The sequence below is a fragment of the Eubalaena glacialis genome, chromosome 1, assembly GCF_028564815.1.
Source record: "Eubalaena glacialis isolate mEubGla1 chromosome 1, mEubGla1.1.hap2.+ XY, whole genome shotgun sequence".
Taxonomy (NCBI): Eukaryota; Metazoa; Chordata; class Mammalia; order Artiodactyla; family Balaenidae; genus Eubalaena; species Eubalaena glacialis.
Genome location: NC_083716.1, coordinates 109,225,669 through 109,248,720, shown reverse-complemented (window position 1 = coordinate 109,248,720; position 23,052 = coordinate 109,225,669). Strand labels below are relative to the sequence as shown.

At 37.5% G+C, this 23,052-nt stretch overlaps 1 protein-coding gene across 1 annotated transcript in view; it reads right to left on the bottom strand.

Moving 5' to 3' along the window:
• The window catches only part of TUBGCP5 (tubulin gamma complex component 5), a 49,275-nt gene that overhangs the window by 14,968 nt on the left and 11,255 nt on the right, over positions 1-23,052 (bottom strand). The window contains exons 4-14 of the mRNA XM_061199023.1: positions 16,407-16,503; positions 15,929-16,008; positions 15,393-15,528; positions 12,952-13,066; positions 7,900-7,989; positions 7,041-7,134; positions 6,292-6,538; positions 4,590-4,792; positions 3,398-3,513; positions 1,278-1,546; positions 106-304 (exon numbers count right to left, since the gene is read on the bottom strand). Coding sequence (XP_061055006.1) covers positions 106-304; positions 1,278-1,546; positions 3,398-3,513; positions 4,590-4,792; positions 6,292-6,538; positions 7,041-7,134; positions 7,900-7,989; positions 12,952-13,066; positions 15,393-15,528; positions 15,929-16,008; positions 16,407-16,503 — 1,646 coding nt within the window. The remainder of the gene's footprint in view (positions 1-105; positions 305-1,277; positions 1,547-3,397; positions 3,514-4,589; positions 4,793-6,291; positions 6,539-7,040; positions 7,135-7,899; positions 7,990-12,951; positions 13,067-15,392; positions 15,529-15,928; positions 16,009-16,406; positions 16,504-23,052) is intronic.

Below are 23,052 nucleotides of genomic sequence, written 5' to 3'. Positions count from 1 at the left end.
TTTTTAAGGCTGGAAAGCCCTACCTGGCAGAGATAAACAGTTACTAAATATTGCAGCACGGATTCTGCCATTTCAAACATTGAAAATCCTGCAGGTGTGTATCACCTTGCAAAATTAATCGCCAGCAGTGGATCATGAACATCATCCAGTTCAAGATGCCTCTCGGCAATGGACTGCATCTTAATGAGGGTCTCCCTGGTGGCCTGCTGCTCAGTGAGGGCCTGTGCAGTGGAGTCTTCTCCGTGTCGAAGACGAGACTGCACAGACTCCAGAAACAGGGTATACAGACTTTTTCTTTCTGCATCTGAAACATAAAGAAATGTGTAAGGTGAATTATGTTCTAGTAAATAACTAACATTAAGAAATATTAAGTAAACTTATCTAAATATACTATAGCCTGGTATTTTTCCTTTGGCCTATGAAGGTCTATCCCTGTTTTGTCACCCTTACAGTATAGTACCCTTAGTACAACTAAACATTTTTATACCCTGTTAGACAATTGCAAAGTTCATGGTTAAACATTCAAAGTATAAGCTAGTTTTTTTCTGAACAGAGTAACAGCATAAGCAGGATGCCTGAAAGTAAAGTTACCATTATACTAGATAGCACTATGATAACACTAATAGGAATCATAATTACATTGGGAAAAACACTTTCAACAGTGGCCCTGGAAAGTTCTTTACGTTTTATTATTCAGTTAAAAAGGAAACATTCCACAAAGTGAAAATATTACTTAAAGTAGATACAATAATTCAAACTAATTAACGTAACATTAAGATGATTTACAAACAAAACAACTAAGGTCACATCTATACCTCTCAAAGCCTTTTTAGTCAGTTGATAAAACCTTAAGTATATTGCTTAAATAACATCCAAAAAGACCAGAAATTATATCAAGATTTTCTCAAAATCTATGATCAAGTCTGAACCGTTCACCAACAAATTCCTATCTGCCAGAGTTCATGTCCTCAGGGGCCAAATGCTGCTCTGCATTAAGAAATAGCAGAGAATTATTGTTAAAGGACCAGTCCTAAGGCATCAAGAATAAGTAAAATGCATGTGGAACGTATTATCACTGCCTTTCAAACACCGTGATAAAAGTTTCCAACGAGGACAATCTTTTTTCAGTCAGGAGCAGCATGATCTATCAGTTTGATCATGGTGATCACTTCCATGAAAATAAAAGGCTTTGATAATTTTCAAACTGCAAAATAATGACGTATCTCAGGATGGCAAGCGTGAAGATTGGAGCAGCTACTCCACCACTAAGGGGTTACCTCTGGCTGTGGCTTGGCACGTGGTGCTCTCCATGCATTGCAGGTTCTTCAGCAGCTGCATTGACTTGCCAGCCATTATGATCTGCTTGAGGACGGGTTTCAGGAAGGACACCATGGTGTGCTGCCTGCTGGAGGGCCCTTGATCACTGCCAGAACTCGCACTAGCGTTATCACTCATTTTTTCTTCGTTTTCTGTCTTTTCTGATACACTGTATAGCGTGTAAGTTGCATACCAAAAGTCTCTGTGATTTACCGGAACATTCTTGTTTCTATAGGGATTCAAAAGAATTTAAACTTTAACTTCTCTTCCTTAAAAACAACAGTATATCTATTCTAGCTTAGGCATGTTGTCCAAACATTCCAAAACACAGTAATATCAATTATTAGTAAAACAATGCAATCTTTAGGTAAAATGGGACAGATGTTTTACCTGACTTCAGCTTAACATAGAAAAGTGGACAAATACTGTGAATGGCATAGGTAAAATCTAACTAAGCAGAAAGTTTCCTGAATTGGAATTAAACAAAATATGATTAATTTGGTTCTCTTTAAAGGGAGAATAAAAGTTTACCCATCTCCTCTGAAAGTAAACTCCAGAATTTTTCCACAATTATTTCCACTGGACTATTTTAACAATGAAACAAGGTGTACTCATCACCCCCTAAGGATAGTCAGAATCCTGTTTTTACAAAAATCCTCATGTGCAACAGAAGAAACAAGACATAATGAGACCCAAGATTCAGCTAAAGAAAGGCCAGTTCTTTTATGTGAGCACTGTGTAAACAGGGTTACCTTTCTGTAGCTCTAAGAAAGTTACTCTCCCTGATGAGTTAAATGGATAGCTATCAATAAAAACATGTATCTGGGGCTTCCCTGGTGGCGCAGTGGTTAAGAATCTGCCTGCCAATGCAGGGGACACGGGTTCGAGCCCTGGTCTGGGAAGATCCCACATGCCGCGGAGCAACTAAGCCCGTGAGCCACAACTACTGAGCCTGCGCGTTTGGAGCCTGTGCTCCGAAACGGGAGAGGCCGCGACAGTGAGAGGCCCGCGCACCGCGATGAAGAGTGGCCCCTGCTCGCCGCAACTGGAGAAAGCCCTCGCACAGAAACGAAGACCCAACACAGCCAAAAATAAATAAATAAATAAATTAAAAAAAACAAAAAAAAAACAAAAAAAAAACATGTATCTAGGGACTTCCTTGGTGGTGCAGTGGTTAAGAATCTGCCTGCCAATGCAGGGGACATGGGTTCGAGCCCCGGTCTGGGAAGATCCCACATGCTACGGAGCAACTAAGCCCATGTGCCACAACTACTGAGCCTGTGCTCTAGAGCCCGCGAGCCACAACTACTGAAGCTTGCATGCTTCAACTACTGAAGCCCGTGTGCCTAGAGTCCGTGCTTTGCAACAAGAGAAGCCACTGCAATGAGACGCCCATGCACCGCAACGAAGAGTAGGCCCCGCTCGTTGCAACTGGAGAAAGCTCGCATGCAGCAACGAAGACCCAACGCAGCCAAAAACAAAATAAATAAATAAATAAATAAATAAAAACAAAACAAAAAACATGTATCTGTACAGAGTGCAGAACTTAAGACTGAGTTAAGAGAGTGCAAATAGTTCTATATTGCAGTTTCCATGATTCTGTTCAGAAAAATCAATTAAGTGAAGGCGAATCATCATAAATAGATTTTATGATGATTAAGATTTCCTTAATTGTTTTATTAAATATTATACTAAAAAGGTAAAAAGAGCAGCTAATTAGGAGAAATAAATATATTAGAGGCATATTCTGTAATACTGTCACATCTTTTATCTCATAGATAATTTATTCCCATTGGTTCCCATTAATGAAGCCATCTGACATCACCTAATTCATTTTAAGGGACTCAGTGCGCCTTTTACCATACCAGCCATAAACACACTATCACTCAAAAATATAATTTGCTTATAAGCAAAGCTGTGATTGACATAAAACTTGGAAAAATTATTTTTGGACTGGTACCTGATGTCTTCTATAAAAATGCAACAGAACTTGCCTATGGATCATGTGAAGCTAACGGAAGTGTACGATCTCCACATGGGAGAAGAGAGGTCAAGCCAGCTCCTGGTGTGCCTCCCTCACCTCTGGATGATGAACTCCCGGGCACAGTCGCACAGGTGCCCATGCACGATCCACTCATCTACAGTCTGCAGGTAGGGCCGCACGGTCTCCACCCAGAGCGAGAACAGCAAGGAGACCTGAGGAGACAGCACAGCAAGCACATCCATTCTCAGAACTCCCTCGTCTCCGGATAAAATGAGGTTCAAGCGTTTCTGAAGCACCTTTTAAAAAGTGATCCAATTTCTACGTTTTTTGAAACAAAGTAAGAAATTAAAAATCCAAACCACATGCTATAAAATCCTTATGAAAAACCTCACCTAAATATGAGAAGACCATATTGTCCATAGCAGGACCCTCTTAGGAGTGAAAGTTACCCAGGGACAACAGGTCTAAACTGGACAGTCCAAACTGGGATATGGTTATCCTATCCAAACAGTGTTATTAGCAAAATGTCCATTAACAACAAGGAAGTGATTCTGTTCTACTATAGTTCCTAATAAAAAGAAATTACAGAGCTGAAAGAAATCAACTTTTTATTGAAATGCAGTACCAAAATGGTGAGGAAAAAGAGTCACACCAACAAACTAGGCAAAACACCTAAATTATGTACCCAAAGAAACATGCAGCTTTCTAGATTAATGTCTAGATTTGTATTTTTTAAAATTATGGTAAAAAAATACATAATATAAACTATACTGTCTTAACCATTTTAAAGTGTACAGTTTGGTAGTGTTAAATGTATTCATATTGTTATGAAAACAGACCTCCTAAACCTTTTTCAGGCTACAAAACTGAAACTCTGTACCCATTAACTAACCCATTTTCTCCTCTCCCCCGGTCCCTGGTAACCACCATTCTCTTCTCTGTTTCTATTTGACTAGAAACAGAATTTGACTACTCTAGATACCTCATATAATAGATCTGTATTTTTATTTAAGAAAGAGTTATTACAAATATCTATATAAATCAGCTAGGTATTTTGCACATCTTGCTTTTATGTTTTGTTTTATTCTTGCCTCATCCACCTGGTGATCTTGGCAATTATAGATGAAAAGTTAGTTTCCTGCAGCCTCAAATTTAGAACCTAATTTGAAAACTCACAACAACTGTCTGACACACTATTTTTACAAATATCTACGACAGGCTATCGACCACTCCTATGGTTGAGCAGAATTAGTCACACACGGTGGACTAGACAAGGATCCCCACATACAGTTTGCTCAGAGGCTTCTCCAACATTGTCATATTCAAGGATGGCTTTGTACAGGGTGTTGAGCAGGTGAGATGCTCGAACGACATTTCGAGTGTCAGGTGGAACTTCCGCTACTCCAGTACTAAACACTTTGTGCAGAACCTTGAGCTGAGCTAACCGAGGTGACAACTTGTCCACCACTATCGCAAGAGTTATTGTAGTATCTGCAAATATCAAGAAATCAAACTCATTAGCAAGGAAAAATATCTGCATTCAAAATGTGATATAAATGCTAACCTACTTATGGAGAGGCATGGCAAACCGGAGGATGGCAGGTTTTAATCTCATGTTACAAGGAACTGATTTCCCCCCAAAAAGAACCCCCTAAAGAAGGAAAAGACAACTCAGCAGAAAAATAATGAATAAAGGAAGTGACAATTCATGAAAAAGGAAATTCAAGCAATTCTTAAACATATAGAAAGATACTCAACCTCACTTATGAAAAAAGAATGCAGAATAAAACTACTCTGGGCAAATACAAAACAGACTACAATGGGCTCCTGTTTTAGTGCGGGGAGGCAGAGAGGGTGACTACTAAAGGCAACAAGAGCAAGTCCCTTCGTCAGGATGGCACAGCTCTGAACCCTAAATATGGAGGCGGTCTTACAGATCTACACATGTGATAAAATGTAAAAGAACGGCAGAAAGATACTGCTTACCTCCTCGCAAAAAAACAAGGCCCTGCAAAACTGGTGAAACCCATGTCAGACCTGCAGACCAGTTAATGTACTGTGCCAATGTCAATTTCCTAGTTTTGATAACGTACTATAGGTGTCAACACTGGAGGACGCTGGGTGATGGGAACATGGGACCTCAATGTACTATTTTTTGCATTAGTTGTAAATAAAAGTTAAGGGGGAAAACCTGCACTGGGTTACCATTTTCACCTGTCATATTGGTGAAGACCCAAAAGTTTGATAACACACTGCTGGCAAGACTGGGAACAAACGGGTACTCATATATATTGCTGGCAAGGGTGTAAAGTTATTTATCTGTACCTCCGTGGAGAACAATGTGGCAATATCTACTAAAATCACATATGCCATCACATACCCTTTGACTTAGCAATTCCACTCTTAAGAATTTGTGCTATAGGTAAGTTGGTGCACATATGTACAATTACTTATATGTAAGTGGTTATCACTGCAGCACTGTTGCCAACAGGAAAAGATCAGATACAGCCCAAATGTCCATCAAAAGGGGGCTGGTCTACGATATACAACAAAATGCTCAATATGTAAAAAAGAACGAGGAGGCTCTTTAAATACTTGTACGGTATAATCCTCAAAATTTAAATTAGAAAGCAATTTGAAGAGAGCAGTTAAAAGACTACTAGGCATGTGTATATGAATATATGTTGCTTGCATATGTCTAAATTATTTCTGGAAGGATGCACAAGAAATGGATCAGTTGGTTGTCTCTAGGCTGGGGAACTAATGCAGGAGGAAAAAATTTCACTGTAAATCTTTCTATACTGTTTGGATTTTTAGAGATATGAATGGCTTAAAAATACAAATTTAAAATAATTTAAAAAAATGAGTGTATTCAGGAGAATTACTTATTTGCCATGTAATTTTCAAATCTTATATCAATTATTAACCTAAATGGCATTCAAAATATGAGTTACGTGTGTTATGAGTAAAAGGGAAGAATATTTAAATACCATTATTGATGATGCACTTCTCAATTTCTGTAAGTTCCTCTTTGAAACTAATGAAGTATTTGTACAGGGCCCACATGAAAGCCTGGTATGTTCTAAAAGGTGCTTCTGTCGACTTCTTAGGAACGGAACTATTTCCAGGTAACAGGCTTTCAGAGCTGTGCCCCATGATTTCATCAATAAACTCCTGGAGTCGAAACACAACCTGGCCATATGCTGCTATTTGTTCTAGCACTGATCGTAAACAGCTCTACAACAGAAGCAAACCAGAAAGATTTAAAGTCAGTCTTCTGTAGGCATTCTAATTCATATCCCCCTCACTGTAAAATATTTCTTTTGTGACTTTTTTAAACAGTATGCTTAGTAAAAGACAAAGTAATAAAACGAGTATTTAGTTTTACATTCAGAGGAAACAGTGTAAGCATTAATTTTTATAAAATATAGAACTGTGGCTTATACTTTTTAAAAACACATTAATATAAGGTAAATGTACTGTAGGCAAAAAATTTACAGTAGACAGCTTTCCCAATAAAGAATGACAGAAAATACAAATCAAAACTAAATATGAACACCACATACAATATAAAAGAATTCTCTAAGCACTATAAAAATACAAACTTAATTTTGCCTTTTGTAACTTAAATATATTTAATAGTTAATTTTAATATTGCAAAATGTTCTAAAGTTACATAACCATGATTTACATAAATCTTATTATTTAATTTTAATTACAATAAATACAAATAACTTACATGTGTCAAATGAGTTACTATAATGTTGTTCCTCACAGTTACCTTTCCATCTATCAGCTGAAATATAAAGAGCTTTTTTACCCCTGAAAGTAACCTGAAATAAAAAGATGAATGTACTTTAAGTTTAGAAAAATATTCACTACAGTAATGCCTAAGAAATTTTAATAAAAGATTCAGAAGGGGAGGGTAAGGGAGGACAAAGAGGTCAGATAATTAGAAAATAGAAGACATCAGTCTTTTTATCTGATTACTTTAAGATTGATTATTTCTGTACCATCTTTAAAAAAGTACAAAACAGTATTGTCAAAACATTTCCTCACATACGTGATGGTCCAAACAGATCTTCCCACTTTTAAGCATGTCAGTATTATATTTTATGGCAGAAAGAACCAGAAACTGGAAATCTCAGTAGTAACAGCACTACATGTTACATTCTTCATCTTCATTTTTGTGTGAACACAATCTAAATTCTTAGATTCCTGGTTCCTAGGTACAGGGCACAGGTAACTCTCACTGATGTGCTCTGCCTAAAAAGCAGTAAGCAGTAAATTAGAAACCTTAACTTGAATTCAGATATTTAAAAAGTGATAGTCTAATCTTGGTTAAATCATATATGACATTATTTAAAATGGAAAAGAGGTAAATATACCAAAATCTCCATGGTCGACTCTGAAGTTTGGGCTTCCTGAGTCTGCCAATCCAAATTTAGGTGTCCACAGGGACCTGACTTGGGTTCATACCTAATGGCCTATTTCTAATATGCATGTGAAAAACCCTCAAACATCTTTCTTCAAAAAACCAAAATTCTGCTTCTCATTAATAAAGTCTTTAGACTATGAATTAGGTTAACAGGTCTTACCATAGGGTTTCCCGAATAACCTGCGTTTCAGTAACAAAAACTCTGTCATCTGGAACATATAATGGGTCACTGCTGTACAAATGTTGGTCCCTATTAGATAACAAACATCAAATGTCAATGAAAAGATTTCTCATTAAGTAAAAGTAGAAGTCTCAAAGAATATGTGTAATTTAGTGGTTATTTAACCAGTAATCAATAAGCAAATAAACATTAATACATACTTTAAATTTCCTCCCATATTCATTTTCACAAGTCAACTGATATACTCTCAGAGAAGCACTTTCAGAGCAATTCTAACTGCTATGTTTATTGCTGACTTTGGCAAATATTTAAAACTATGTATTGTTGTTTTGGAAAAATAGTAACTATTTTTGCAGTAAGTACACTAAAACAGAAATCAAATAAATGGCCTAATATATACCGATCCATTCACTTTGAAAATAACAAATCAAAAGACAGATTATAGTTAAATAATTTCATTTTAAAAATAATAATTAAATAACAAAACTGCTTAATTAGAATTGTTAAAAATTTCAAGGAAAAGCAGATTTGAGATTTGTTTTCCCTTCTCACTTGGCTGCCTTGTGAATAAACCCTTTCTGCTGCAAACCTTGGGAGTTTCAGCATTTGGCTTGCTGCTCATCAGGCAAACGGAGCTAGTTCGATGAGGAACTGATCACAGGTTAAGTGGCAAGTGAAAAGTGTTATGAAGAATAAGTGACTGAGGAGAGCGGTCAAGATGGCAGAGTAGAAGGACCCTAAGCTCACATCCTCTCATGAGCACAGCAAAATTACAACTAACTGTGGAAAGAAAAACTGATGAAAAACACTGAGACATACCAGAAAATGTTAAAGAAGGAACCACAACAAGACAGGTAGGAGAGGCAGACTCGTGATATAATCAAATCCGATACTCCCCAGGTGGGTGACCCACAAACCAGAGAATAATTATATTATAGAGGTTCTCCCACATGTGAGGCACGCCCCAGTCTGGGGGGTCTGGCCCCGGGAAGAGGAGCCCCCAGAGCATTTGGCTTTGAAGGCCAGCGGGGCTTGACTGCAGGAGCTCCACAGGATGGAGAGAAATAGAGACTCCACTCTTAAGGGCACACACAAAATCTCACGAGCACCGAGACTGAGGGCAAAGGCAGCAATATGATAGGAGCCTGGGCCAGACCTACCTGCTGGTCTTGGAGGGTCTCCTGGGGAGGTGGGGGATGGCTGGTGGCTCATCCTGGGGACAAAGACACTGGTGGTGGCTATATCAGGGAGCATTCACCTGCGTGAGCTCTCATGGAGGCTGACCTCTTGGCACCAGGACCTGGCCCCACCCAGTAGGCTGCAGGCTCCAGTGTGGGGACGCCACAGGCGAAACAACAAACTGGGCAGGGACGCAGCCCCTCCCCTCAGCAGAAAGGCTGCCTAAAGACTTCCTGAGCCCACAGCCGCCTCTACACACGCCCGCAGATACAACCCTGCCCACAAGAGGGACAAGACCCAGCTTCACACATCAGTGGGCAGGCACCAGTACCTCCTGCAGGAAGCCTGAACAAGCCCCTGGACCAGTCTTACCCACCAGGGGGCAGACACCAGAAGCAAGAAAACCAGTCTGCAACAGGTCACTGATGAAATCAAAGAGGAAATAAAAAAATACTTGGAGACAAATGAAAGTGGAAACACAATGATCCAAATCTACTGGACACAGCAAAAGCAGTTCTAAGAGGGATGTTTACAGTAATACAAACCTAACTCAGGAAAAAAGAAAAATCTCAAATAAACAAGCTAACCTCACACCTAAAGGAACTAGAAAAAGAAGAACAAATAAAACCCAAAGCTAGTAAAAGGAAAAATCATAAAGCTCCACAATGGAAGTAAATGAAATAAAGACAAAAACATAATAGAAAAGATCAATGAAACTAAGAGCTGGTTCCTTGAAAAGATAAACAAATTTGGTAACTTGTTTATCAGACTCATCAAAAAAAAAAAGAAAAAAAAGAGAGAGAAGGCCCAAATCAATAAAATCAGAAATGAATAAGAAGTTACAACTGACACCACAGAAATACAAAGGGTCAGAAGAGACTACTATGAGCAACTATATGCCTAACAAAATGAACAACCTAGAAGAAATGGACAAATTCCTGGGAATGTACAATCTCCCAAGACTGAATCAGGAAGAAATAGAAAATATGAACAGATCAATTTCCAGTAATTAAATTGGATCCGTAGTCAAAGAAAGTCCCAATGAACAAAAGTCCAGGACCAGATGGCTTCACAGGTGAACTCTACCAAACATTTAGAGAAGAGTTAACACCTATCCTTCTGAAACTATTCCAAAAAATTGCAGAGGAAGGAACACTTCCAACCTCATTTTATGAGGCCACCATCACCCTGATACCAAAACCAGACAAAGATATCACACAAAAAAAGAAAATTACAGGCCAGTATCACTGATGAACACAGATGCAAAAGTCCTCAGCAAAATACTAGCAAACTGACTTGAACAATACATTAAAAGGATCATATACCATGATCAAGTGGGGTTTATCCCAGGGATGCAAGGATGATTCAACATCTGCAAATCAATGTGATACATCACATTAGTAAATTGAAGAATAAAAATTACATGACCATCTCAATAGATGCAGAAAAAGCTTTTGACAAAATTCAACATCCATTAATGATAAAAACTCTCAAAAAAATGGGTATAGATGGAACATACCTCAACATAATAAAGGCCATATATGATATGCCCAGCTAACATCATACTCAAAGGCAAAATGTTCTTCCTCTAACATTAGACACAAGACAAGGATGCCCACTCTTGCCACTTTTATTCAACATAATTTTGGAAGTCCTAGCCACAGCAATCAGAGAAGAAAAAGAAATAAAAGGAATCCAAATTGGAAAAGAAGTAAAACTGTCACTGTTTGCAGATGACATGATAATATATATAAGAAAATCCTAAAGATGCTACCAGAAAACTACTAGAGCTTATCAATGAATTCAGTAAAGTTGCTAGATACAAAATTAATACATAGAAATCTGTTGTAATTCTATACACTAACAATGAAATATCAGAAAGAGAAATTAAAGAAATAATCCCATTTACCACTGCATCAAAAAGAATAAAATACCTAGGAGTAAACCTACCTAAGGAGGCAAAAGACCTGTACTCCGAAAACTGTAAGACACTGATGAAAGAAATTGAAGAGGATACAAACAGCTGGAAAGATATACCGTATTCTTGGATTGGAAGAATCAATATTGTTAAAATGACCATACTACCTAAGGCAATCTACAGATTCAATGCAATCCCTATCAAATTACCAATGGCATTTTTCACAGAACCAGAACAAGAAAATTTTAAATGTGTATGGAGACACAAAAGACCTTGAATAGCCAAAACAATCTTGAGAAAGAAAAACGAAGGTGGAGGAATCAGGCTCCCTGACTTCAGACTATATTACAAAATTACAGTAATTAATACAGTATGGTACTGGCACAAAAACAGACACACAGATCAATGGAACAGGATAGAAAGCCCAGAAATAAACCCACACGCTCATGGTTAATTAATCTACGACAAAGGAGGCAAGAATATGCAATGGAGAAAAACAGTCTCTTCAATTAGTGGTGCTGGGCACTGGACAGCTACATGTAAAAGAATGAAATTAGAACAGTCTCTAACACCATATACACAAATAAACTCAAAATGGATTAAAGACCTAAATATAAAACTGGACACTATAAAACTCCTAGAGGTAAACATAGGCAGAAAACTCTTTGACATAAATCTCAGCAATATTTTTTTGGATCCGTTTTCTAGAGTAATGGAAATAAAGAGAAACATAAACAAATGGGACCTAATTAAATTCAAAAGTTTTTGTACAGTAAAGGAAATCATAAGCAAAACAAAAAGACAACCTACTGACAGGGAGAAAATATTTGCAAATGATGCAAATGACAAGGGATTAATTTCCAAAATATATAAACAGCTCATACAGCTTAATATGAAAAAAACAAACAACCCAATCAAAAAATGGGTAGAAAACCTAAAGACATTTCTCCAAAGACATACAAATGGCCAACAGGCACATGAAAACATGCTCAGTACACTAATTATTAGAGAAATGCAAATCAAAACTACAATGAGGTATCACCTCATACCAGTCAGAATAGCCATCATTAAAAAGTCTACAAATAATAAATGCTGGAGAGGATTTGGAGAAAAAGGAACCCTCCTCCCCTGTTGGTGGGAATGTAAATTGGTGCAGCCACTATGGAGAACAGTACAGAAGTTCCTTAAAAAACTAAAAATAGAGCCCCAATGTTCATAGCAGCACTATTTACAATAGATAAGACATGGAATCAACCTACATGTCCATCAACAGATGGACAGATGAATGGATAAAGAAGATGTGGTATACACACACACACACATACACACAATGGAATATTACTCAGCCATAAAAAGAATGAAACATTGCCATTTGCAGCAACATGGATGGACCTAGAAATTATCATACTAAATGAAGTAAGTCAGACAGTGAAAGGCAAATATCACATGATATCACTTATATGTGGAATCTAAAAAAATGATAGAAATGAACTTATTTATAAGACATAAATGCACTCATAGGCATAGAATAGAAACTTACTGTTACCAAAGGGGATAGCAGAAGGGGGGGAGAGATAAATTAGGAGTTTGGAATTAACATATACACCTTACTACATATAAAACAGGTAAACAACAAGGACCTACTGTATAGGATAGGGAACTATATTCAACATCTTGTAATAACTCATAATGGAAAAGAATCTGAAAAAGGATTATATATACACACACACACATATATAAATGTATGTATGTATAACAATCATTTTGCTGTATACCTGAAACTAACACAACATTGTAAATTCAATACTTCAATTTTGAAAACTGTTGAAAAAAAAAGTTCAAGGAAGCATCTGATTTAAGTCACAACTCAAAACCAAATATTAAAACATCCAAGTTTCCTCTATCAACACATGAAATGGAAAATAGCTTCTTACCAGATAGCAGCTAGATTGGAGTGCAAATGTAAACTATGAGGAAACCTCGAGGACCTGACTGTCCAGTACTGACGGACCACATGTTGTTCCAGCCAGCTTCGGGCATCTGACTCATCTAGTGGAAGGAAATTTATTTACATTTAAGTTATAAGAGTTAACAACAAAATACTTGATCAGCTTTGATACAATATCTGGACTTACGATTCCATTCAAATATTCAATTGACAAAGGGTCTTTAAAATAACAGCTACCCAACAACATTTATATATACAATCATTTACTTAAAACCATATATATACACACACACACACACACATACACAGAGAGACATACAAAATTTAATTAAATGTCACTGCTAGACAGTAAAAAAAAAAAAAAAAAAAATTACTCGATTTTAAAATGACCCATGAATAAAAAAACACAATCAGTATACTTGAATAATTCAATAATCATAAAAGAAATTGAAATGGTAACCTAAGATGTTCCCAAGCACCCCCAAAGTCTCAGGACTAGTACTAGGGTTTGAAGGATTAGCTATCTTATACAGATTGTTGTAGAAAACAGAAAAAGGGAAAGCTGCCTAACATTTTATGAGGCCAATATAACCTTGCTTCTAAAACCAGATAAAGACATGATAAGAAAAAGTAATTCATCAAAGAATAAAGATTAAAAATTCTCAATTAAAAAAGGCTAACCCAAAAAAAAAAAAAAAGGCTAACCCAATCCAATACTGTAGTAAAAAAATAACAGAATGATCAAGGAAGTTTAGCTCAGGAATTCAAGAATGATTCACTATCAGAAAAATCTATCAGTAAAGTACTAGAGTAAAAGTGATGAATTATAGAATTATCTCACAGATAAAAAATAGCACTTGATAAAGTTCAATACTTATTTATAATTAAAGACTCCTAGAAAAGCAGGAATAAAAGTCTTAATTTTACAAAGGACACATATCCAGAACCTATGCCAAAAACTATCACACTTAATTAAGGAATTTTAGGGGCAACCCTCTTGGGATAAAAACTACTCCAGAAAACCCATGCTCATTGCCACTGCTTCCTCTGCAGACAAGAGGGCTGGCCAGAAAAGAGACATGGTTAACATGTCATTAAGAAGATATAAGGTATAAAAACTGGCAGGAGGGGCTTCCCTAGTGGCACAGTAGTTAACAATCTGCCTGCCAATGCAGGGGACACGGGTTCGAGCCCCAGTCCGGGAAGATCCCACATGCCGCGAAGCAGCTAGGCCCGTGTGCCACAACTACTGAACCTGCGCGTCTGGAGCCTGTGCTCCGCAACAGGGGAGGCCGCGACAGTGAGAGGCCCGCGCACCGCGATGAAGAGTGGCCCCCGCTTGCCGCAACTGGAGAAAGCCCTCGCACAGAAACGAAGACCCAACACAGCCAAAAATAAATAAAAAAAAAAAAAAACAGAGTTAAATGAAAAGAGGAACAGAACAGAGTTTACACATAGCATAATACCAGTATGTAATTTTAAAAAAGGAATACAACCAACCAAAACAATGTACTTTACAAGAACTCAACATGTTTGAGAACAGATATCAAATACATTAGAACAGGAGCCTGTCACTGGGCTGGCAGAGAAAAGGAAAGGCAACTGAGAATCAGAAAGAGCAGAAGAGAAGAAATAAACTAAAGCAAAAGGCCCTGCACGGGCTGCTACTGCTGCTCACGTGCTCTGAGCTGATTAATCCACACTCTAACCTAAAGGTCCAATTCAGGAATGAAAAAGAAAGGGAAGAGAAAAGAAAGCAGAAAATCGTTAGCATGCTAAACCAGCTTTAACTACTTTATGTGCATTTGGCAAGGTTCAGGTACAATGAACAGGGCTAGGTCACAGACCCCAGCTTCTGGGGTTAGCTTCATGGCTGTGACCATGGGAAAAACACTGTAACCACGCCTTTGTTTTTTATCTACAAAATGAGAAGCAGGATGAGATGTTCTAATCTCTAAGGTTGTTTCCAGCTCTTTCTAGATTCTACCAATGCATATTTTTTCACTAAAAACTGAAAAAGCAGACATTCAAATTTAAAATTAAATTGTAAAATAAATAAATAAATAAATAAATTGTATGCATCTTTTCCTTTTATTTAGTCACTAACTTTAGCAAAGCCAATCCTTCTCAAAAAAAAAAAAGAAAGAAAATAAACAACCATTTAGGACTAACAAAGTTCTCAGAACTATATATAAAAAAAAAAGACCAAAATTGCACTGTAAATGCCTTTTCAACATTAATTCTATAGAGCTACTTCTTAGGCACTACAGAAGAAAGATCTACTAATGGTTTAAAAAGGTTTGTTTTTAAGGATGGCAGAGCTTACCAATATCTTAAACCACATGGAACTGATTCTCAAAGCTTGCCTTTCCTTCTAGAGAATTCTTCTATTAGAAAATGATGCCAGAATCTAAGAACACACACTACCTTTCCAGCTGACTTGAGGTCCCAGTTTTTTGTTTTGATCTTGTTCTTCTAATGGTGTCCTGTCCACCTGAATCCCAGAGTCCTCTCTGCTTAAAGGCTGTTGATCATCTTCATCTTCACTTTCTTCAGACCAATTCTGATTAAAAGAAGGAAATACACCTTACCCTTAGAGCACCTAAAAACTGGAGCTATTTAGACTAAAAGATCAAGAAAATTTCAGAAGAAAAGCAAAAACTTTATCAAATAAAACTTTTTTCTATATGTCTTGAAAGTTACTATTACAGGATGGAATTAGTTTTGGTGGCAAAATCCCAAGATTTACAGCTCCTTAAGGGATACATATATTTTCTGATCAACTTCCTAGTACTGATGTTTGGGTGCAAAATCTTAATAAAACTTCCATAATAAACCACTCTAATTTAGTGAAGAGTGTTCCTGTTTTAGATAAGTTGCTGTATGGCAGAAGGACCCATAAAAATCATCTAAATAACTTGGCATGTATTTATATTTTCAGTAGCAAAACCACTGCTACTTACTGGTGTATCTACATTTGAGCCAAGGTCAATTTCTTCACCTTCCATCAAGTATTTTCCCCAGTCGAAATCATCTTTCTTTTCTAAAATATAACAGAAGAATTTCATCAGCTTGATCAAAAATATGTGGGAAAAAAACCCAAATTACAATAAAAAGTCTAACGAAACTCAAAATACACTTGGGAAATGAAAGTTCAAAAATATTGAAACAATAAATTGACAGTCTAATACATTTAAAATTTTAATTTCTTTATCTTCAAAAGTGATTTTTCTCTTTATATAATTGAAAGTTTAACTTACAAAGTCAGAATTCATATTTTAAAAGAAAATTTACAACTACAGTTGCATTTAAGACAACAGAAATATTTTAGTTTCACAGATTTTTCTTACAACTTTTTATAAAATCTCGATGTCTGGTAATTAAGTCATAAAACCAATTTCTCTTTTATTTGTTATATATGAAAAGCATTTGGTAACGTACCCACTTCTTTATCTCTTGGTGTTTCCACATAATTGCTGTTTGAAGGAGAATCAGACAGACATAGAAGAAGTGACAGTATGGAATAATGTGCATCTGTCTTTAAAACAAGAAATGAAAAATATGAATCACTGAGGTTGGTAAGAGCTTTCTAAACTAGTTTGAGTAAAGAAAAGATAACCCCATGACAGTTAGGTCCTCAATTTTTTTTCCTGGTTTAAGAAAACAAAAATCATACCTAAATAAATCTCAAACTCTAAACTTGTTTTTATAGTTCAAACGTGTACATATAAGGAACCTGTCAAATAATGCACTACCTGAATCATAATGAGGAATCTCAGACAAACCTAAATTGAAGGACAAGCTACCAAATAATTAGCCTGCTCTCTTCAATAATGTCAAGGTCAAAAAAAGAAAGGGTGAGGAATGTTCCAGATCAAAGGACACCAATCGGTGAACCCAAGCAAAAAGTACATAGGAGCTCCTTTTACTATTCTTCAACTTCTAAGTTTTTTTAAAACTTAAATTGTATTTTAAAAATCACATTTAAAAAGCTGCCAAAAATTAAAAATACTCTAAATATGCAAATAGTCATAAACTATGCATGGAAAGGAGAGGAGGTGAATTAAAATCAAGGAAGGTAAGGAAGTCTCCGGTTACCTCTCCCTATTATATGTTCTATAGTACTTTATGTACAGCTTCATAATATTTACCATAATTATAATTAAATAGCTATTCACAACTACTTGGGTAGTGATGATCATGTCTTGTTTATTCCGTATTCCTACCACCCAGTAATGATAGGGACACAGCAGACACTTGGTAAACTTTCCTGGGAATGATAAGGCAATATATCACGAATTCTCTGCTTAGAAATGCGTTAAATTCCTTTAACAAAAAAAAATAATTTTCATTCCATAGAGAAGTCTAAAATGTAAATACTTGAAGAAAATAACTCCCAATATATAAAACTATTATTTAGTAATAATTGCTAACATCAGATTGTTTATTTTGGAAGGACTTTGTACATCTGAAACAGGTGAATGTTACCAGTGAAAGAGGAGAGAACTATGTACAGTAAAAGCAAGAGCACACACAGTGCCCTTGCAGACCTCCCTACTTTGCCAAGGACCAGAACTACTGCCCTGTAGCTGCATGGTGATACACAAAAGCAGCACATGGTCCTGGGAAGAGGACCTGGATGAGGCCATTCCCCTACCCCTTGTTCATTTTTTTGCTAACATCTATAAGGGAGCTTGACACCTAGAGGACTCATTAATTGAAGTAATCACTGAACTAAAAATTAGCATTAATGGCTAAAACATAACCTATCAATCAGCTAATATCATGTTTTAACTGAAGTCACTAATAGCATTAAAGAAAAAAGAAGACTGCTGCTAAAAGTTAGGGCCCTGGAACTTAACATTTAGATGATACAGGAGACTGTCCAAGATGGCAGATTGGGAAGACCTGCGCTCACCTCCTCCTACAGGCACACCAAAATTACAACTATTTACAGAGCAACTATCAGTGAGAATGCTCTGCAGACTAGCAGAACAGATCTTCTGCAGCTAAAGATACGAAGAAGGAACCACAATGAGATGGTTAAGAGGAGTGGAGACATGGTATAGTCAAGACCCATACTCCCAGGTCAGTGACCCACAAATAGGAGGATAATTATAACCGCAAAAGTTCTTCCCAAGGAGTGTGGGGTCTGAGCCCCCTGTTGAGCTCCCCAGCCTGGGGGTCCTGCATTGGGAAGACAAGCCCCCAGAATGTTTGGCTTTGAAGGCTAGTAGGGTTTATATTCAGGTGACCCAGAAGGCTGTGGGAAATATAGACTCCACTCTTAAATGGCACACACAAAATCTCACATGCTCTGGGACCCAGGGCAGAAGCACTAATTTGAAAGGAGCCTGGGTCAAACCCACCTGCTGATCTTGGAGAACCTCCCAGAGAGGCAGGAGGTAACTGGGTCTCATCCTGGGGACACAGATGCTGCTGGCAGCCATCTTGGGGAGCTTGTTCTACCACAAGGACATTAGTATGGGCAAGTACCATTTTGGAGTCCTCCTCTAGCTTATTAGCACAGGGGGCTTACCTGCCCACCAGCCAGTCTGTAACAATCCCAGGGCTCCCAGGCCAGCTGCCAGCCATTTGGAGACCTAGCCTTGTCTACCAGTGTGCCCACGACCCAACCCCACCCACCAGTGGGCCAGCACCAGCCCCAGGACCTCCTGGGTCCTGCAGCCAGCTGTGCCAGGACCCAGCATTACCCACCAGCAGCTGGGCAGACCTAATTGAGGCTGAGTCTGGCAGCCAACTGTGCTAAGGACCATCCTGTGTACCACTGCGCCCACAGTAGTCAGCCCACCACAACAGAAGGGTGCATGCAGCCCATAGAGGGGGCACCCATAGAACAAATAGCTCTGGTGACCAGAGGGGAGTGCTCTGCTGGGCCCTGTAGGGCATCTCTTATATAAGGCCACTTGTTCAAGTTTGGGAAACGTAAGCATTCCACCTAATGAACAGAAGTAAAAACAGAGAATTAGGCAAAATGAGGTGACAGAGAAACATGTTCCAAATGATAGAACACAATAAAAGGCCAGAAGAAAGAAGCAAAGTGGAGATAAGTAATCTACCTGGTAAAGTTTCCAAGGCAATGACCGTAAAGATGCTCAACAAACTTGGGAGAAGAATGAACACAATGAGAAGCATAAGAAAAAGTTAAAAAATACAAAGAAAAACCAAACATAGGTGAAGAATACAATAACTGAAATAAAAAATATACTAGAAGGAATTCACAGTAGATTAGATGATACAAAGGAATAGATCAGTGAACTGACAGTAGTGGAAACCATACAAGCTGAACAAAAAAATTTAAATAAAGGACTGCTTAAGAGACTTCTGGGACAATGTCAAGAGTACTAATATTCACATTATAGGGGCCCCAGAAGAAGGATAAAGGGGCAGAGAACTTATTTGAAGGGATAATAGCTGAAAAATTCTTTAACCTGGGAAAGGAAACAGACATCCAGGTCCAGAAAGCACAGAGAGTTCTAAACAAGATCAACCCAAAGAGATCCACACCAAGACACACTGTAATTAAAATGCAAAAATTAAAGTTAAAGAGAAATGGACTTCCCTGGTGGCGCAGTGGTTAAGAACCCGCCTGCCAATGCAGGGGACATGGGTTCAATCCCTGGTCCGGGAAGATCCCACATGCTGCGGAGCAACTAAGCTCGTTCGCCACAACTATTGAGCCGGCGCTCTACAGCCCGTGAGCCACAACTACTGAAGCCCACGCGCCACAACAAGAGAAGCCACCACAATGAGAAGCCCGTGCACCGCAATGAAGAGTAGCCCCCGCTCACCACAACTAGAGAATGCCCGTGCGCAGCAATGAAGACCCAATGTAGCCAAAAATAAATAAAATTTAAAAAAAAAGTTAAAGAGAGAATCTTAAAGGCAGCAAGGGAAAAACAAGTTACTTATAAAGGAATTCCCATAAGGCTATCATCTGACTTTTCTGCAGAAACTTTGCAGGCCAGAAGGGAGTGGCATGATATATTTAAAGTGATGGAAGGAAAAAAAACCTACAACCAAGAATACTCTACCCAGCAAGGCTATCATTCAGATTTGAAGGAGAGAGCAGAAGTTTTACAGACAAGCAAAAGCTTAAAGAGTTCAGTACCACCAAACCAGCTTTTCAAGAATTGTTAAAGGGACTTCTTTAACTGGAAAAGAAAAGGCCACAACTAGAAATAAGAAAATTACAAAAGTAAAAACCTCATTGGTAAAGGCAAATATACAGTAAAGGTAGTAGATCAACCACTTATAAAGCTAGCAGGAAGGTTAAAAGACAAAAGTAGTGGGGCTTCCCTGGTGGCACAGTGGTTGAGAATCTGCCTGCCAATGCAGGGGACATGGGTTCAAGCCCTGGTCTGGGAAGATCCCACATGCCGCGGAGCAACTAGGCCCGTAAGCCACAACTACTGAGCCTGCGCGTCTGGAGCCTGTGCTCCGCAACAAGAGAGGCCACGATAGTGAGAGGCCCACGCACCGTGATGAAGAGTGGCCCCCGCTTGCCGCAACTAGAGAAAGCCCTAGCACAGAAACGAAGACCCGACATAGCAATCAATCAATCAATCAATCTTTAAAAAAAAAAAAAAAAGACAAAAGTAGTAAAATGATCTATATCCACAATAAGTAAATTAAGGGATACACAAAACAAAAAGATGTAACATCTGATGTCAAAAACATTAAATGTTGTGGGGAGAGGAAAAATGCAGGGTTGTGAAAATGTGTTCAAACTTAAGAAATCAGCAACTTAAAATAATCACGTGTGTATATTAGCTTGCTATATACAAACCTCATGGTAATCACATACCAAAAACCTATAATAGATACACACACACCAAAAGAGAAAGGAATCCAAACATTAACACTAAAGATAGTCATCAAATCACAAGAGAAGAGAACAAAAGAAGAAGAAAGGAACAAAAAAGAAATAAAAAAACAATCCCAAAACAATTAACAAAATGGCAATGAGAACATACCTATCAATAATTACTTTAAATGTAAGTGGACTAAATGCTCCAATCTAAGGATACAGAGTGGCTGAAGGGATACAAAAATACCCATATATATTCCACTCCTAAGAGTCTCACTTCAGATCCAAAGACACAGGCAGACTGAAAGTGAGGAAATGGAAAAAGGTTTTCCATGCAAATGGAAATGAAAGCTGGGGTAGCAATACCTAAATCAGACAAAAACAGACTTTAAAACGAAGACTGTAAAAGGAGACAAAGGACATTACATAATGATCAAGGGATCAATCCAAGAAGAATATACAATACCTGTAAATATATATGCACCCAACATAGGAGCACCTAAATACAGAAAGCAAATAATAACAAACATAGAGGGAGAAACTGAAAATAACATGATAATTGTAGGGGACATTAACAGCCCACTTACATAAATGGACAGATCATCCAGACAGCAATCAATCAGGAAACACTGGCCTTAAATGATACATTAGATCAGATGGACTAAATAGATATATGTAGGACATTCCATCCAAAAAAGCAGAATACACATTCTTTTCAAGTGCACAGAGAACATTCTCCAGGATAGATCACATACTAGGCCACAAAATAAGTCTCAGTAAAATTAAGAGGACTAAAATCATATCAAGTATCTTTTCCGACCACGCTGCTAAGAGACTAGAAATCAACTACAAGAAAAAAATTGCAAAAACCACAATCACGTGAAGGCTAAACAACATGCCACTAAAGAACCAATGGGTCACTGATGAAATCAAAGAGGAAATAAGAAAATACTTGGAGACAAATGAAAGTGGAAACACAATGATCCAAATCTACTGGACACAGCAAAAGCAGTTCTAAGAGGGATGTTTATAGTGATACAAACCTAACTCAGGAAAAAAGAAAAATCTCAAATAAACAACCTAACCTCACACCTAAAGGAACTAGAAAAAGAAGAACAAATAAAACCCAAAATTAATAAAAGGAAAAATCATAAAGCTCTACAGCAGAAGTAAATGAAATAAAGACAAAAACATAACAGAAAAGATCAATGAAACTAAGAGCTGGTTCCTTGAAAAGATAAACAAATTTGGTAACTTGTTTATCAGACTCATCAAAAAAAAAAAGAAAAAAAAGAGAGAGAAGGCCCAAATCAATAAAATCAGAAATGAATAAGAAGTTACAACTGACACCACAGAAATACAAAGGGTCACAAGAGACTACTACGAGCAACTATATGCCTAATAAAATGAACAACCTAGAAGAAATGGACAAATTCCTGGGAATGTACAATCTCCCAAGACTGAATCAGGAAGAAATAGAAAATATGAACAGATCAATTTCCAGTAATTAAATTGGATCAGTAATCAAAAAAAGTCCCAACGAACAAAAGTCCAGGACCAGATGGCTTCACAGGTGAATTCGTGAATTCTACCAAACATTTAGAGAAGAGTTAACACCTATCCTTCTGAAACTATTCCAAAAAATTGCAGAGGAAGGAACACTTCCGACCTCATTCTATGAAGCCACCATCACCCTGATACCAAAACTAGACAAAGATATCACACAAAAAAAGAAAATTACAGGCCAGTATCACTGATGAACACAGATGCAAAAGTCCTCAGCAAAATACTAGCAAACTGACTTGAACAATACATTAAAAGGATCATATACCATGATCAAGTGGGGTTTATCCCAGGGATGCAAGGATGATTCAACATCTGCAAATCAATGTGATACATCACATTAATAAATTGAAGAATAAAAATTACATGACCATCTCAATAGATGCAGAAAAAGCTTCTGACAAAATTCAACATCCATTTATGACAAAAACTCTCAAAAAAATGGGTATAGATGGAACATACCTCAACATAATAAAGGCCATATATGATATGCCCAGCTAACATCATACTCAAAGGCAAAAGCATTTCCTCTAACATCAGACACAATACAAGGATGCCCAGCTAACATCATACTCAAAGGCAAAAGCATTTCCTCTAACATCAGACACAAGACAAGGATGCCCACTTTTGTCACTTTTATACAATGTAGTCCTAGCCACAGCAATCAGAGAAGAAAAGAAATAAAAGGAATCT